At 30.9% G+C, this 15,360-nt stretch overlaps 3 protein-coding genes across 9 annotated transcripts in view; 2 read left to right on the top strand and 1 right to left on the bottom strand.

Moving 5' to 3' along the window:
* Positions 1-5,931, top strand: part of LOC126853201 (dentin sialophosphoprotein-like) — a 39,857-nt gene extending 33,926 nt beyond the window's left edge. For all 5 annotated transcript variants that reach the window (XM_050598761.1, XM_050598762.1, XM_050598759.1 and 2 more), the window contains 7 exons: positions 1,802-1,939; positions 2,026-2,178; positions 2,315-2,493; positions 2,569-2,772; positions 2,865-3,011; positions 3,128-3,221; positions 3,564-5,931. In XM_050598761.1, the coding sequence (XP_050454718.1) occupies positions 1,802-1,939; positions 2,026-2,178; positions 2,315-2,493; positions 2,569-2,772; positions 2,865-3,011; positions 3,128-3,221; positions 3,564-3,871 (1,223 nt within the window). In that variant the 3' untranslated portion in view covers positions 3,872-5,931. The remainder of the gene's footprint in view (positions 1-1,801; positions 1,940-2,025; positions 2,179-2,314; positions 2,494-2,568; positions 2,773-2,864; positions 3,012-3,127; positions 3,222-3,563) is intronic.
* Positions 4,716-7,828, bottom strand: LOC126853226 (WD repeat-containing protein 74). Its single transcript, XM_050598821.1, has 7 exons — positions 7,669-7,828; positions 7,358-7,505; positions 7,170-7,265; positions 6,768-7,074; positions 6,579-6,676; positions 6,302-6,503; positions 4,716-6,206 (listed from the first exon to the last, which is right to left on the bottom strand). The coding sequence occupies exons 1-7, from the start codon at positions 7,724-7,726 to the stop codon at positions 6,111-6,113; spliced, it is 1,005 nt and encodes a 334-aa protein (XP_050454778.1). The 5' UTR covers positions 7,727-7,828; the 3' UTR covers positions 4,716-6,110.
* Positions 7,829-7,944: 116 nt separating this feature from the next.
* On the top strand, positions 7,945-14,448 carry LOC126853202 (blastoderm-specific protein 25D). Of its 3 annotated transcripts, XM_050598766.1 has the most exons (6): positions 7,945-8,347; positions 8,462-8,555; positions 9,648-12,159; positions 12,301-12,976; positions 13,193-13,293; positions 13,683-14,448. In XM_050598766.1, exons 3-6 carry the CDS (start codon positions 9,706-9,708, stop codon positions 13,818-13,820), a joined length of 3,369 nt encoding a protein of 1,122 aa, XP_050454723.1. In that variant the 5' UTR covers positions 7,945-8,347; positions 8,462-8,555; positions 9,648-9,705; the 3' UTR covers positions 13,821-14,448. The 3 variants fall into 3 exon arrangements, with proteins under 3 accessions (XP_050454723.1, XP_050454722.1, XP_050454721.1); XM_050598765.1 differs by lacking the exon at positions 8,462-8,555; XM_050598764.1 differs by lacking the exon at positions 8,462-8,555 and having other exon boundaries at positions 7,945-8,193.
* The last annotated feature ends 912 nt before the right edge of the window (positions 14,449-15,360 follow it).

Here is a 15,360-nt window from a genome sequence, read left to right on the forward strand (position 1 = left end):
GTGTATCTCGAAAGATTTTGCACACGTTGTCAAAATTAAATTAATTAATGTACGAGTTTTCTGGATGATATAAAACGATACAATGAACAAAACAGTGTGAATACATTTTTGTATAAAGAGTTTCATATTTTTATTTTTATACATGTATGAATATATTGATTTCGTTACAATATAATTTGAGTCTAGATGAATATAATTCTCAACTAAATTTGCTTGCAATGTAATAAAGATCGTTCAAAGGATATTTATTATAATTAAAATTTCTTCTTGTGGAAAGTGAAATGTAAAGTTTAATGAGTAATATAATTTTTCATGAAATATATTTATAAACGGCAATACATTTTTTCCACTGTATTATACATACATGTGTACGCGTTACAATGCATTGACTGCGATTAATGTGCATTCTTTTCAATTCGGATGCATTTCATGCCACGTTTACATATATATACGTGCATCGACACATGCATCACGATGCAATTCTCGATGTGATCATTAGCTCGCTCAGCTCCTTTGCTCAGCTCCATTCGTTTCCTCTTTCGTCTCTAATCAGTCGTGCCATTTATAATCGTGTTCCGTAATTTATACATTTCTAACTCTCAGATCGTACCGAGATTCTAACATCGGTGCTCCGAAAATCGGCGAAAGTTGCTAAACGCGTTTAGCAACGCTTCCCAAAAGTGCGCATCGTATAATTGTGAAATCGTCGTGTGTGTTGGTGTTTCACTTTTTTGGTGATTTACTGATTTTCATTTTTTAACGTATCTTTTCTCTCTGATGGTGTGCATACACAACAAATCAGTGGCCAGGTTATCTTTACATAATTTATATTTTTTTTTTTTGATTGTTTACTAAAAAAAATTTATAATAATATATAATAGTTTATATTTATATTATATAAAAATCTGAGAGAATATATATTCATTTTATACATGTACCATTTTACATATAATTGAATTTTTTAAATTTATCACTATGTGTATATTTTTGACACATTTCCCTTCTTTTTTATAACGTTACATATAATATATGTAAGTCCTTCCATCCTTGTTTCTTCCTTATAATATTATTCATTATTTCTGGCCAAACTATGTTACGGCAGCATAACTTTTATCTGTCTTGTAAACATCGCAATTCTTTATTTAATCATGTACATTTTAAAATACCTATCCAGCTACCTTGACATTTTATGAATACCATTCTTTTTGTACGTATAATCGAGCGTCCAAAATGCTTAATCGCAATTTATCGATCATTTAATTGAGTTTCATTACTGGCCGTGTAATATCGTTAGATCGTAAGAGCCTTAAATTGGGTCATTGATATTGTGTTATTATCAAACGGAAGATACATATTAATGTATTTTCAACATCGATCATTTAATTATATTTCAATTGTGGACATTATCTGACAACACTGACTGAGAAAAGCGATTTTCTGCTAACAATGAGTGTGGAATTGTTCAACTTTATAAAATATTATAAAATATAAAATATGGAATAATAAAAACGAGATGCCTTTTTTCAAATGCTCAAATTACTCGGAAAATTATAGCGTAAAATTTTAATTTATCAGTGATATACAATCTGCGTGCATTATATTATAATTAATTAAGCATTAGACAGAGAGAAATAATGCATACACAAAAGATAATAAGCATACAAACTGCGTGCATTCGATAAAAGTTTATGCAAGTATAAATCTTAGGATATATCACGCTGTGTGAGATTTTTGCGCGTTTTAAAAATTTTTCATTGAAATCAAAAGGTTCTTTTATACTGTCAACTATTTGGGATTTCAGAGGAGGACGAGTCGCAGATTTTTGTTAAATTCTTCAAGTTTCACAAATGTTACGACCTAATACCGACCAGCGCCAAACTAGTCGTCTTCGACACTCATCTACTCGTTAAAAAGGCCTTTTTCGCTCTCGTCTATAATGGTAAGCTTGCGTTTGTTTACTTTGCAAGAGAAATTTAATAGCTTTATGAGAAGTAATATTCTCGATAAAAACCGAAATATTTTCAGGGGTGAGAGCCGCGCCGTTATGGGACAGTTCTCGACAACAATTTATCGGCATGTTAACTATAACGGATTTCATAAAAATACTCCAGATGTATTACACCAGCCCGTCGGTGACAATGGACGAGTTAGAAGAACATGAATTGGATACATGGAGAAGTAAGAGTTTCTTCGCGAGACATATGATACTCTTTCAAGTTATAGGAAAATTAATCTATATTATTCTCATTTTAAAACATCTCTCTCGGGAGAGTATCGAGAAATTATACAATTTGGTAAACTTTGTTGATTTCAGAAGTTCTAAAGGATCAAGTTCATCCTCTTGTAAGCATCGGTCCAGATGCATCGTTGTACGAAGCTATCAGGACTTTGATACAAAACAGAATCCATCGATTGCCTGTGATAGACCCCGATACCGGAAATGTTCTTTACATCTTGACACATAAACGAATACTTAGATTCCTTTTCCTATATGTGAGTATGCGTATACTTCGTGATAAATGCCGAATAAATGTCCATCTATTGTAATCTCAAATCTGTAAATTTCAGATCCATGAGTTACCAAAACCATCTTTCACCAATAAAACATTGAGGGAGTTGAGGATAGGCACCTTCGAAAATATAGAAACAGCTACGGAAGAAACTAGCATAATTTTAGCTTTGAAAAAATTTGTGGAAAGGAGAGTTTCGGCATTACCAATTGTCGATTCTGAGGGAAAATTGGTCAACATTTATTCAAAATTTGATGTTATTGTAAGTTACATGTGTTTTTAAATCTCGTATCTGTATGAGAGATAGATATCAAGAGATGGAGATCAAGATGTTTATATATTATATTTTTTCAGAACTTGGCTGCAGAAAAGACTTATAATAATTTAGACGTTTCACTGCGCGAAGCAAACGAACACCGCAATGAATGGTTTGAAGGTGTCCAAAGTTGCAAATTAGACGAGACATTGTTCACCATAATGGAAAGAATTGTCAGAGCGGAAGTAAGAAAGCATTTTTTTTTAATTGAACATAATTGTTTTTGATCTATTAATGCTAAAATTATTAAAATATTAAATAAGGCTTACATTTGTCTGTTTTTGTGTTTTTTTTTTTTTAGGTTCATAGATTAGTAGTAATCGACGATGATGACAAAGTCATTGGTATAATATCTCTCTCTGATCTGCTCTTCTACCTCGTTCTTAGGCCTTGCGGTATGTCATTTTTTAACATTTTTCGCAAGTATTGCAATAAATATTTGTAATAATTACATGTTTTGGTCACATACAATAAATATTTAAGATAACATCATATTAAGTAACATTTGTTTTCTAGCTTTTTGTGCCGCAACTTGTATATATACTTTTGATTCTTTCTTTTTTTATTTTGTTTTCTTTAACGGTTTAATATTACTTTTATAGTCAAAATTGAGCATTTTAATTTTGATTTAGAGTAAATTATAGCACATATTTTAATCTTTGCAATAAAATTGGACACATTTTGTTTTTGACAGACTCTCGTACTGTATTAATATCTTCATTTCTTGTTGATTTTAGGCGAAGATGCTAGTAGCAATAAAGATTGTTCTATTTCTTTGCGAGCGCATGATTCTCTGCTGTCGAAAGCTCCCAACTCCGCGCAATTGGAAACATTGCTTCCCGACGGCGATGTCGAACAGCAGGATGCCGCCGAGACGATAGATCATAATCGGTCCGAAGAAGCACCCGCAACACCTAGTCCTCCGCTCAGTCCAGTTACTTCGGATCTTTCGGAACCTCAATCGACATTGGTGAATCAAAGTCAAGATGCAGCGTGGCGGGACGTGATAAATATATGTGTCTCAGGTGTCTCAGGTGGGGAATGAGCTGTTGCCCTTTTCACGTGCCACCACGCATGATTAATCTCTTAACTGAATTGCCGTTGCTTTAATCGCAGCAGCGACGGACTGTATTAAGGACTACAAATTTGTACATCCTTTGTTGTTATCGCTCATGCTCTTTGCGAGTATACGAGTAAAGTTGATTAACCACTCGCGCTAGAAAGAAACGGAAAGGGGGAAAGAGGAGGGATGGTGTATCTATGTGAAAGAACAGATACTCGTTTAAGAAATTCAAGACGTGGGGCAATAGATGCGATGAAGGAATTCACCGGGCGCGCAATGTATGATGTAACAAACACGCGATACTCTGTATAATATATAAAATCACTTAAGCTTAATTTTTTTATGGTACAAATGCTATACAAACATGCTACACATTAGACGTTCGAGCTGTTTGCCAAGGATGATAGGTAGCTGTGCCGTTATTTGCTCAGAATACGATTCTCTGCGCCCTTTAATGATCGAGCACTTAAAAGTACGATGAATTCCGAAATAACAATTTTTGGAAAAACGAAAAGTCTTGGAGATATCCCAGTATCTCATCTAATCTAATCATTCTTATGTTCTTTATATTACAAAATATGTGTTTAATTCATTCTTTGAAAAGTGTAAAATGATATTTTGTAGATATTCTTTTCGATTTTACATAATTAGGATATGTCAAGATTAAAAATAAACAAACTCTGTAGAAGATATTCTCTTCATGAAAGACGAATTGATTTGTTATATACTGCGAAACTTCATATTTTTTTGACCATAATATATATCCCCAATCTAATTATAAATTGAAGTTTCTTCTTTTTTAATATTATTAATACTTTTTTTTAAATTTCTTTTGGAAATGTGCTAGCAAATATCTAATCTTTACTGATCTTGCATAATAAACTGATCATTTTTTAACAGCACTGGTGACTTATTGAGAAATATATATTCTATAATGGATAAAATTCTTTATTCATCAATGATATAAATAATGGCTTATAAATATGGCATTGAAGTTTTATTGTCAATTGTTAAATTTTCTTCATAGACAATGAGTAAAACCCTGCGTTATTAATATAAATAATTATTATTGCATTATTATCGTAAAGAAAATGTAAATTATGATTTGAAAATTTTTTTTTTTTTGGTCGGAATGTATAATTACAATATCGTTTTATATGAAAAAGTTTCACAATAGATTAGAAAAAGGAATTCTTATAGTCGAAGACGAATACTATCCAGAAAAATTTTATCTCAAACTATGCAAGAACTTTTTTCCGCCCTCATAAAATGTAAATTTTATGCCATTTGATGCCGATCTTTACTCATTTTCATATTTATGCTGATGTAATAGGGAGAATTTGCTCGATTTTGAAGGAGGATAGTGCCTGTAAATGTAGTAAATGTATATATAAAAGAGAGACGCATGGAATATAAATATAAATATTCTATTCGAGAGAGTAAGCGCAGTCGCGGAATTCGACAAGTTAAATATTAGTAATAATTAACAGGAAGCATAGTTTGAACAAAGATTTTTGTACAGCTTAGAAGTACTATTCTGTGTGCTGTAGTCGCGAGCGTTGTTTTATTTATTCATTTTGTTTTTTTTAGCACAAAATGCGTTCGTTGCAACATCTTGCGAGTTGCCATCTTCTACTTAAAGTTACTAAAAATTATGCTATACCGTAGCGTACACTCCAATGTTGGCTTTGACACAACTTTTACTTGTTGAAGGCATGGTAGAAATAGTCGGAGAAAATATTTAGCGCTTCTCTTCATTCTATATAATATTAGAGATGAGTTTAAAGGAATAAGCAATTGAACATCGGTACATGCTGCAGCAAAGAACCAAAATAAGAACTATCAATGAGATATTAATGATAATGAAATTGTACAATAAATAATCAACAAATAATGCTTTTATGCATTATGCATAATTATAATTAAACTGACAGCATATTATCCCTGTTCCTTGTTCAATCCTTGTTTCTTGTTTAAAGTTCAAAACGGCGAGACGACAACCTTGCCAAGTGACAAAATATATATATACTATGAATGTTTTATTTACCGATTCTCTAAATTTCTTTCCTCTCAGATACCTACATCCGAATCCACTTCTTGATCTGCAAAATTTTAAATTCCAAATAATTTCATAATAATATATTAATGTTATATATATACCCACACATGCGCGCGCACATTTATAAAAGATTAGTTTTTTATTCTTATAAAATTACAAATATTAACAAATGTTCATCACAGAACTATGCTCAGTTTTTGTTTCTATAAAAAAATCCGATCTCATTACCAAACATGTTAATCTCGATGTTAAGTAAATCTGTAAAATAAGATAAAATATGGATTAGAAGTTTTTGATGATGTTTTAAAATTTTAAATTGTCATATCTTGGAAAAAAATAAGAAAAAAAATTACTTTTTTTAAAAGTTCTTTTGTGTCGATATGATGTATTCGCAAATATCTATCGAGACTAACGCTTGCAACATATGGATTATTCATGTTGCATGCTATACTGGTTACACCGCCGGCAAATCCTTTGTATGTGTTCAATACAGTGCTTGGTTTTCTTAGATCAACGAGATTCATTCTACCTTTTCCCGAACCCACTATAATATGTCTATAAAATACATCAATTATGACATATTCATGGGAAAAAAAAATGGAAATTTAAAGACACACATAGAAAACTTACTTCTCTTTGAGCGTCGTGCTTAAGCAAGTCAAAGCTTCATCTTGAATTGTTAAATTTATTACAGGGCGTCTTTGCATATTTGGATCGTATAAGTGTACCTATATGAAATTATTTGTGCATCAATAATGTGTATTTTTATGATTGTAACTAATATGTTAAATTAATTTTACAAAAAAAAAAATTCTTTACATGCCCATATCTGCCAACTGTAGCTATTTGTCGGGTTCCTGGCAAAAAATTCAAATCTGATATCCAAATTGGTATTCTTAATTCCAGCCAATCATGTGGAAGATTTTTTTCACTAAATATTAGTTCTTGCTTTTCTAAATCAAATAATTTTAGCCTATTTTCTAGTCCTCCAGTTGCTATTATGTTTTTTTCCGTACACGAGTGACGCATTCTATTCAAATTTTCTCCAGCATTTATTAATACCTCCTCTTTTCTATCAAATGGCCATAAACTTACTTCTCCAGATTTGACTGCTGTCAAAACAGATCTGACGAAATCATAAACTACATTATTATAATAATATTGGCATGTATTAATATATCCATATAAAATATATCCTACTCTTTTTGAATAATTTTTTACCTGTCATGTCGCGATATCCCAATAATACTTCCTTGACCTGTATTACAGGGAAACGAACATGCGAATGCTAAACTCTCGGAGTCATAGATTTTCACTCTGTAAGAAAATCAATCGCAATCAAATTTTATCTTATAGAGAAACAAAAATTAGACACTCTTTTACTATATAATTAGTTGAACATTCGTCACCTTCGGTCTCCTTTTACACCACAAGCTATTAAAACTTCTCGTTCATCATCGTTGCCCCATGCGACAGTTGTAACTTGATCATTTTCCGTAATTGAGACCAAATCCTGTATATTTTTGATTATATCCTTCTTTTTTCCAATTTTTATTCCTACACAATTTATATTTCATACGAATAAACAATATACATAAATATTCAACTAAAGAGGTGCAGAATAATTTATATAAATATTTCGTTAAAAATTATAGGTTATATAACCTACAATTTTTTAAATTTACAATATAATGCACTTGTAAAATTTGTATATCATTACCTTTCAAAACACCCGATTTTCCACCCACGAAAATATTAAAATTATCCTTGTAACTCATTGTAGGTGCGAAAGACGAAAAGTTATTTAGGCTAGCTTTCAAAATGTTATAAAATTTTCTTCGGAGAGTACGTTTTGAAATGTAGCCTTAAGCGTATTCATAGTCCGTTCTTATTTCAAGACCATATTTTAAGCCAATATCAGGAGGCCTATTACGATTTTCGAAACGAAGTGAAAAATACAAAAGTGAGAAAATTCACTAGAATATCTACAATTTCATTTGTTGAAATCTAGTAAATCTGTTCACTTTTGTAATTTTCATCTCATTTCAAGAGCCGTAATAATTTCCCTGGAGGATCGTGAATTAACCCTTAACTACACAAGTTAACTACTACACTGTTGCAGATTCGGTCTTACCTTTCTTTTTCTGACACGATTCAAATCAATTCGAATCTGGAGTCTGGAGTATCTGGAGTGTCAGCGAAATACATGTAGTTTGATATAGTTTGTTAATTTTAATTTTCAGTGGTGCGTTTCCTACTTTACTATTAATATTAATTACATTATTTATGTAAAATTATTTAAAGATTTAAACAATACATAACACTTAATACTGTGAAAAAAGGATAATCTTTACAATATATCTGTATAACTATGTGCTATAACTTTGTTAGAAGTATAGGTAGGTTATAATAGGTTATAAAATATACGATCACACACATGACAACAATCGACTGACCTTTATGACATTTCATCCTATAATTCTTTAATATGATATTCTTTTCTTGTATTTCAGCCATGTATTTTGTTCAATATTAAACCAAGTAATTAATTATATTTCTGTTCGTTTTGTTATTGATTATACGATCTCAAAGATCAAGAACAACAAAGTTTGTATATATAACTGAAATTTCTAAATTATTATAATTAATCAAAATGTGATTAATGATGCAAAGTCAATAATATAATAAAACAATTTTTTGCACGATAAAAACTCTGAGAAAATGAAAAGGATAAAAATGTACATATGTGTTATTCTTATGTTAATATGAAAAGTAATCTTATCTCTCTTATAGCGTTTTCAAGTGAAGCAAGTTTGATCGCTCTGAGAGCGATTAATGATGTTATAAACTCTGACTTTGATACTTGGATTATTCGATAAATTGATGAAATACTTTGTGTAAGCGTTTGATTGATTAATCAAGGAAAAGGATCTTGTGCTTTAAAGTCAAAATAGCGTTGAATGGAATATATTTGAGTTTAATCACTCTCAAAGAGATCAAACTTGCTTAATTCGAAAACGCCATTAATGATTTCAATATAAAGTTAATCATAAATCTCATCTTTTTTATTTTCAATAAAAATAATCGATTGATGAAATGGGTGATATATTTCAACAAAATGTATGATAACATTATTTGCATAATGCATGTTTCAAATATGGTCCTTTATAATTTCATATTCTGATGTGCGCGCATATACATATACACACAAAAATAATCAATATGCATTGCTTATTGCAGTATGAAATATTTTATGATGGAATAAACTTGTACACTATAATTTTATATTTGAAAAATAATATTCTTGGTATAGAGTAATTTATAATAAATATGATTTGAAAATTGTGTACGCAGTATTTTAACAGCCTTAGTACACTTGCTTTGTGATATTGAAATTTAAAAATCTTTATGAATTTCTTAGATTAGATGTCAAAATTGTTTTAGCTATAACACACATTCAGAAATATTTTAGTATAAAGTTAAATTAAAACAATTAGTAACAAAATCATTTAAAATAATATTATATGTATAACACGTATAAATATCTTTAACTTATATGCTGTGACAAGCGCAGTGTACTTCATTTGATTGTACAATTAATAAATCTGTAATTTTTAATAAATTACTATTGTATATATGATGAGAATATAATGCAAGAATTGTTATTAGTTTGTAATGCTACTGTGTTACTGTTTGCAGATTTACTACTTGTGAAAATTAGCATTATTTTAAGCTAATTAGGGAAGCATGAGAAGATATGGCTGAACACAGTAATGATCTTTATGAACGACAGCTCTTTGCTGTGTTTGAGAGCTGTTTAACAAAAGGAGAGAATGAACTTGATGAAAACGATTTGTTTTCCATCTGCAATAAATTACATCTCCATGGATTAATTGAGGAATTGAAATCATGCATTCGCGAACATTGTCCGGATAAACAAACTATATCTTTTGAAGAATTTCGCAACGGTTTATTACTTTTGTTGAAAAAGTTCCAGGGATTGATTACTGATAAACAGCATATTGTACAGCCGTGTTATAATTTAAGTACATGCGATATAGGAAAGAGCGAGATCTCGAACGATGGTCAGAGTATCTCAGAGATTCATCTTCAAGATATGAAACCTAATATTACAATGGATGAGAATAGGTTAACACATTTGTGGGAAAAAATAAAAATTTACTTAAAGAGTAACATGGATCCTACAGCGATACAATTTATATCACATTGTTTAGAAATTCCAGAACTTCCAAAACAAATAATAGAATCCATTTTCGAGAGACTTGATCAGAATTGCGACGGGTTGATAAGTTTCGACGAGTTCGTAATTATATTTCAGAAGAGAAAAGGTATAGAGGCTTCGCAAACGAATAATACATCTGACAACAATATTGTAAATTATGATGTAAATACCTTAGGTTTTACCGTATGCAAATCTCGTAGAATGAACTCGATACAGCTTAATAGAACTTTAAATAAGGAGGAAGGCGCTGGTGTATCCAATATAACTGTATTATCTTCTAGTAGAGATCTTAATGCTTTGAATACTAGTCTTGCAGAAGTAACAAATATCATATGCAATGAACTCAAAAATTTGAATGAAACCTTTGATAATAATAGTATTCAATCTCATATTACTTTATTGCAAGAAATGATTGTTGCTCATCAGGATGAACAACGCAATCTAAATGCTACAATAGAAAACATGAAAGTAGAAAGGGAGAAGATGCGTCTCGATATGTTGGAAGCTAACGAACGGGCGAATTTACTGGCGCAGGAAATTGATGAATGTCAAGTTCAATTGGAAAAGACCAAGAGAAATTTACAGAGACAGAATGAACAACGTTATGCTGAAATTACAAAAGAATTGTCGGATCAGTTTAATATTGAACGAGAGATGAATGCTGTGATACTAAAATCAAAAGACGATCAGTTACAGGCGTCACAGAAAGAGAATCATGACATGAAGAATAAAATCGTAAATATGTTGCAGGAGAATCAAATGCTCGAAGCGGAAAATAAATCTCTTCTCAATCAGATTGAAAAGCTGCGGCAATCCAATAATGATTTGTTAACACAGATAAAAGTATTAGATGCAGAGCATGATGAGATACAGAGTATAGAAGCGAAGCAGCAAGAGCAAGTTGATTTTTTTGTCAATCGTATCAAACAGTTGCAGTCGGAAATAATTCTGTTGCGTGATCAAAACGATGAACTTAATATGGAATTGGAAAATTTAAAATGTCACGGCAAAGATATGAAATACAAAGCATCTGTCGAAACTCCACTCGAAACTCTTATTTCATTATGTGATCGGAATGAAAATCATACATCGATGCAAGATTTTGAAACGGATCAACAGGTCGTCGATGCAAAAGTGTCATTTAGTTTCGGATCCCCAATAGATAAAGGACGACAAGCCGATATATCAAATTCTAACACAACGGAATACAAAAGATTTGGAGACATAATTATAAAAGATCTGGAAAATGTATTATTAACAAATACAAAATGCATTTCAGAGAAATGTGCCTTGAGAGATGGTATAGCGAAATTAATTGCTAATCTGCAATTGAATTTTTCACTACGTTCCTTTTCCGCGCGAGATTTTGGTAAAAGTATTGCGTCTGAGCTTGAAATGGAATGCGAAGAACGAACTAACGAATCCTTGCGTGATTTAGTCGTTTCGAAAATATCAAAGCCGAATACTTTCGCGAAACGCATAATGATGTCGAGCAGTGTGGAAGATTTCACTAGTCAAGATACAAAAGACATAACGCAAAATAAAATGACAAGTCTTAGAGATTATCCACCCCGAAAAGAAGAACATTCTGCGGATCAGTGCAAAAATAATAAGGAAAAAATGAATTCTTCCAATATTACTGAAGTTGAAAACATTCCAAAAGTTATAACAACAAATGTAGAATTATTAGAAATTGAGAAGAAGCAATTAATCGAACGTTGCCAAGAACTCGAGCGTAGTTTAGACTTATTAAAAACGGAATACGAAGAATGTGAGGATTATTGGGCTGCCAAATTGGAAGAGGAAAGACAACTCTTTGAACAAGAACAAAAAATAAGTGATGACAAACTTGCCGAACTTATTAATAAAATAGTAGAATATGAGGAATTAATAAGTCCTTCGGATAAATTAAAAAGTGGCGGCGGGCGATTGTCTCCGATAGAAGAGAAATTTACTTTGGAACAACAGGTGAGGTATAACTTTACATGACTCTAAATGTTCTGTCCTCTTTTTCTCAAAATAACTTAAATAATTTAAGATATTGACATTAATTTACGTGCTTACATATGTTACATACGTTTATATATGTTTGTGTCTTTTATGTCATAGTACATAGCTCTTGAGGAAGAATTTGAGAAATGGAGAATAAAAACTGAAAAAGACATTTCTCAGAAGAATTTAGAAATTGAAGATTTGCGTGAAAAATTAAGATTGGCAGAACAGCCAATTACAAATGATTCTTATGTACAAGTGCCAGATGAAATTTTTTTGCCTACAATGTCAGATTCCTCGCACTATAAATCTTCCAGTACATCTAGTATACCGTCTACGAACGAGCCACTGATAGATCTATGCACAATTAATCATACTTCTTCAATGGAATTTCTGCTATCCAACAATTCCAATGGACTATTAAAACAAGAAGATCATGTAGATGATTATGATTTGTATAGTACCAAATGTACTGAAATGAAAGAAACAAAAACTATCAACAAGCATCACAAGATGGGAAGAATATATCAAAATAATTCACTTATTAGCGCTAATACCATGATAGGAATAAAAGAAAAAGATAAGCGTGACTCGGAATTTAAATTTACATGTGATGTAACAAAAGAAATCAGCTGCCCATGCGCACAGAATAATACACAGCAACATGTAGGTTGCGTCGATCTAAGCGTTTTGCAAGATTTAAAAATGAAACTTTACGCACAAGAACGTAAAAAGCGATATTTGCAGCATTATGTTAAACAACAGCGTCAATCCATTGAAAAACTGTTGCAACGTAAGTATTTTTTTTTTTACATTACAATAATATATGAAATGATTTAAAGAATGTAATAAGTGTTTTTTTTTCTATCTTTCTCTTTCTCTCTCTCTCTCTCTCTCTCTCTCTCTGTGCGCGCGCGCGCGCGCGTGTGTGTTTTGTGAAACACGTTACTATATTTTTTATATCGATCAATTCTTTAAAATTAAATACACATAGTTTGCTATTTTATAGGTATTATGACGCAGCATCAGACAGAAGTATGTGAATTACAGTGCCTTCTTCGTAATAGTCAAGAGAGGTTACAAATACAAGTTCAAACAACTATTGATCAGGTATATTACGTATAAGTTATACATTTCTATAACATTTCTACATTTCTATACATGCTCATAATTGTACATTAATTTACTAATATTCTTATCCAATTCTACAATAATTGCATTCTTGTTTAATTACATACAAAGAAAAAAAGAGAATCTGTTTTGAAATTTGAATTGAGTTTTTTTTTTTGCATGAAAAAAGCTAATTCAAAAAACATACATCAATTTTAGAATGTCAAAAATCATGAAAAAAATGTTTAGTCAGAGAGCTAGTATAAAAATTTAATAATATTTGTATATTGTCATGTAATATATATACGTATATAATATGTGTGTATATGTATACAATGTATACAATATATACAATTTTCATCTCCATCTTTAATGATCTATTTCAATAGGCTGATAAATTAGCCAGTGCTGACATATTAGTGAAGGATTTGTATATAGAAAACGCATATCTAATGGCACATATGAAACGCTTGCAAGAACGGTGCCTCGTCTTAAGCAGCCTCGATGTGGGAACGACTTCAATATGATATGTTTAAATAGCTATTATTATAAAATAATAAATTAATGCGTTATTGTATTGTAATGAATAATTGTATATTATTTATTTTGTAATATGATTATTAGCAATGTACAAGTGTTGTCAATGAATTGTTACGGTGGAACTCAGGGATGCATATGGTTGAGAAATGTATATTGTAACACATATACACGAGTGCCTTCTCGATATTTAATTTATCTCTACTAAAGTAAAAGCTTTAATCGATATCATAAAATTAGCGGCAAATATATGATCTAGGCGAGGATGGGGGGGAGAGAGGGCAACAATTGTATTGGAATAATATAGAATAAGACATACAGAGAAAAACGATAAAGTGAAATGTTTGTATTACTAGAGTTAATCTATAATTTTTTCATTAATTGGCATTATGTTTTCCTGTACATATATGGATGCATAAAAGCAATGTGTAGATGTAAAAAAATATTGAATGCATTAAGTATATTTAAAATGTGTATATATATATATGTGTGTGTGTGTGTGTGTGTGTGTGTGTGTGTGTGTTCAGTCATATAATGTCATATTCTTTATGCTGCAATATTTATAACAATGGGCACTTTAGTGGCTGTTGGAATAATTGTAAATAATAATAATAAAAATTTTTCTTCACATTAAAATTGTTTCAAACTTAATAAAATGCAAAAAAAAATTATTATATCAATGATACTCGATTATTTTATATCTCATTGATGAGGGAAAAGAGCACAATGTGAGAAAATGGTTTCATTGTTATATTATATGTAGAAATTTATATGTTAAAGAAACATTTCATAATATTGTTTTGTAAAAATTTCTGCTTCTCAAGCTAATATACTAATTGTTTAAAATAAAAATATATTTTTACGATTCTCCATTCTCTCTGTATTTTGATCGTAAGTTTGATAAAATTTCGAATTTGTTCTGCAGTTTACCTGTAGCAGGATCTCGGCAGATACTATTATATCATGTCTATCCGTCTGTGCTCCATGCTACATATACAATATTTCTCGTATGATTATCATGTATTTTAAAAATTTGCGCCACTTTTTATCATCAGTCTTTTAATAGATTGCATTCAAAAGGATCACCCGTGTGCACACAAACTTCATTCTTTCTTTGTTATTTACTAAAAATTGGACAAAGATAGAACGACACTCGTGTGCGCACGGATAATGTCGGAACATACCGATATTGTACATACCTACTAACCTATCGAAACTCGATAATAGGCTAAAAGTCTATCCAGACACTAATATAGCATCCTTCTTATGAAACATTGGTTGATTGGTTGATTTAGTTAAGTATAGTCGCATAAACAGATGCATAGGAAATTGATTGGTCCATAAATAAATGCATAAGGAAATGGACCAATGAATTTCTTTATGCATGGTATTATGCGACTATGCAAATTCATTTGGATAAGCCCTTAGATTCGAGTTTGGTTGTATCGATATATCTAATAATTTGATTGTTACGAGACGATTGTCAGTCACATTCAGAGTATTTTGCTGACGTTCTACTCAAAGATGGCG

This window comes from Cataglyphis hispanica, chromosome 11 (genome assembly GCF_021464435.1).
Source record: "Cataglyphis hispanica isolate Lineage 1 chromosome 11, ULB_Chis1_1.0, whole genome shotgun sequence".
NCBI lineage: Eukaryota > Metazoa > Arthropoda > Insecta > Hymenoptera > Formicidae > Cataglyphis > Cataglyphis hispanica.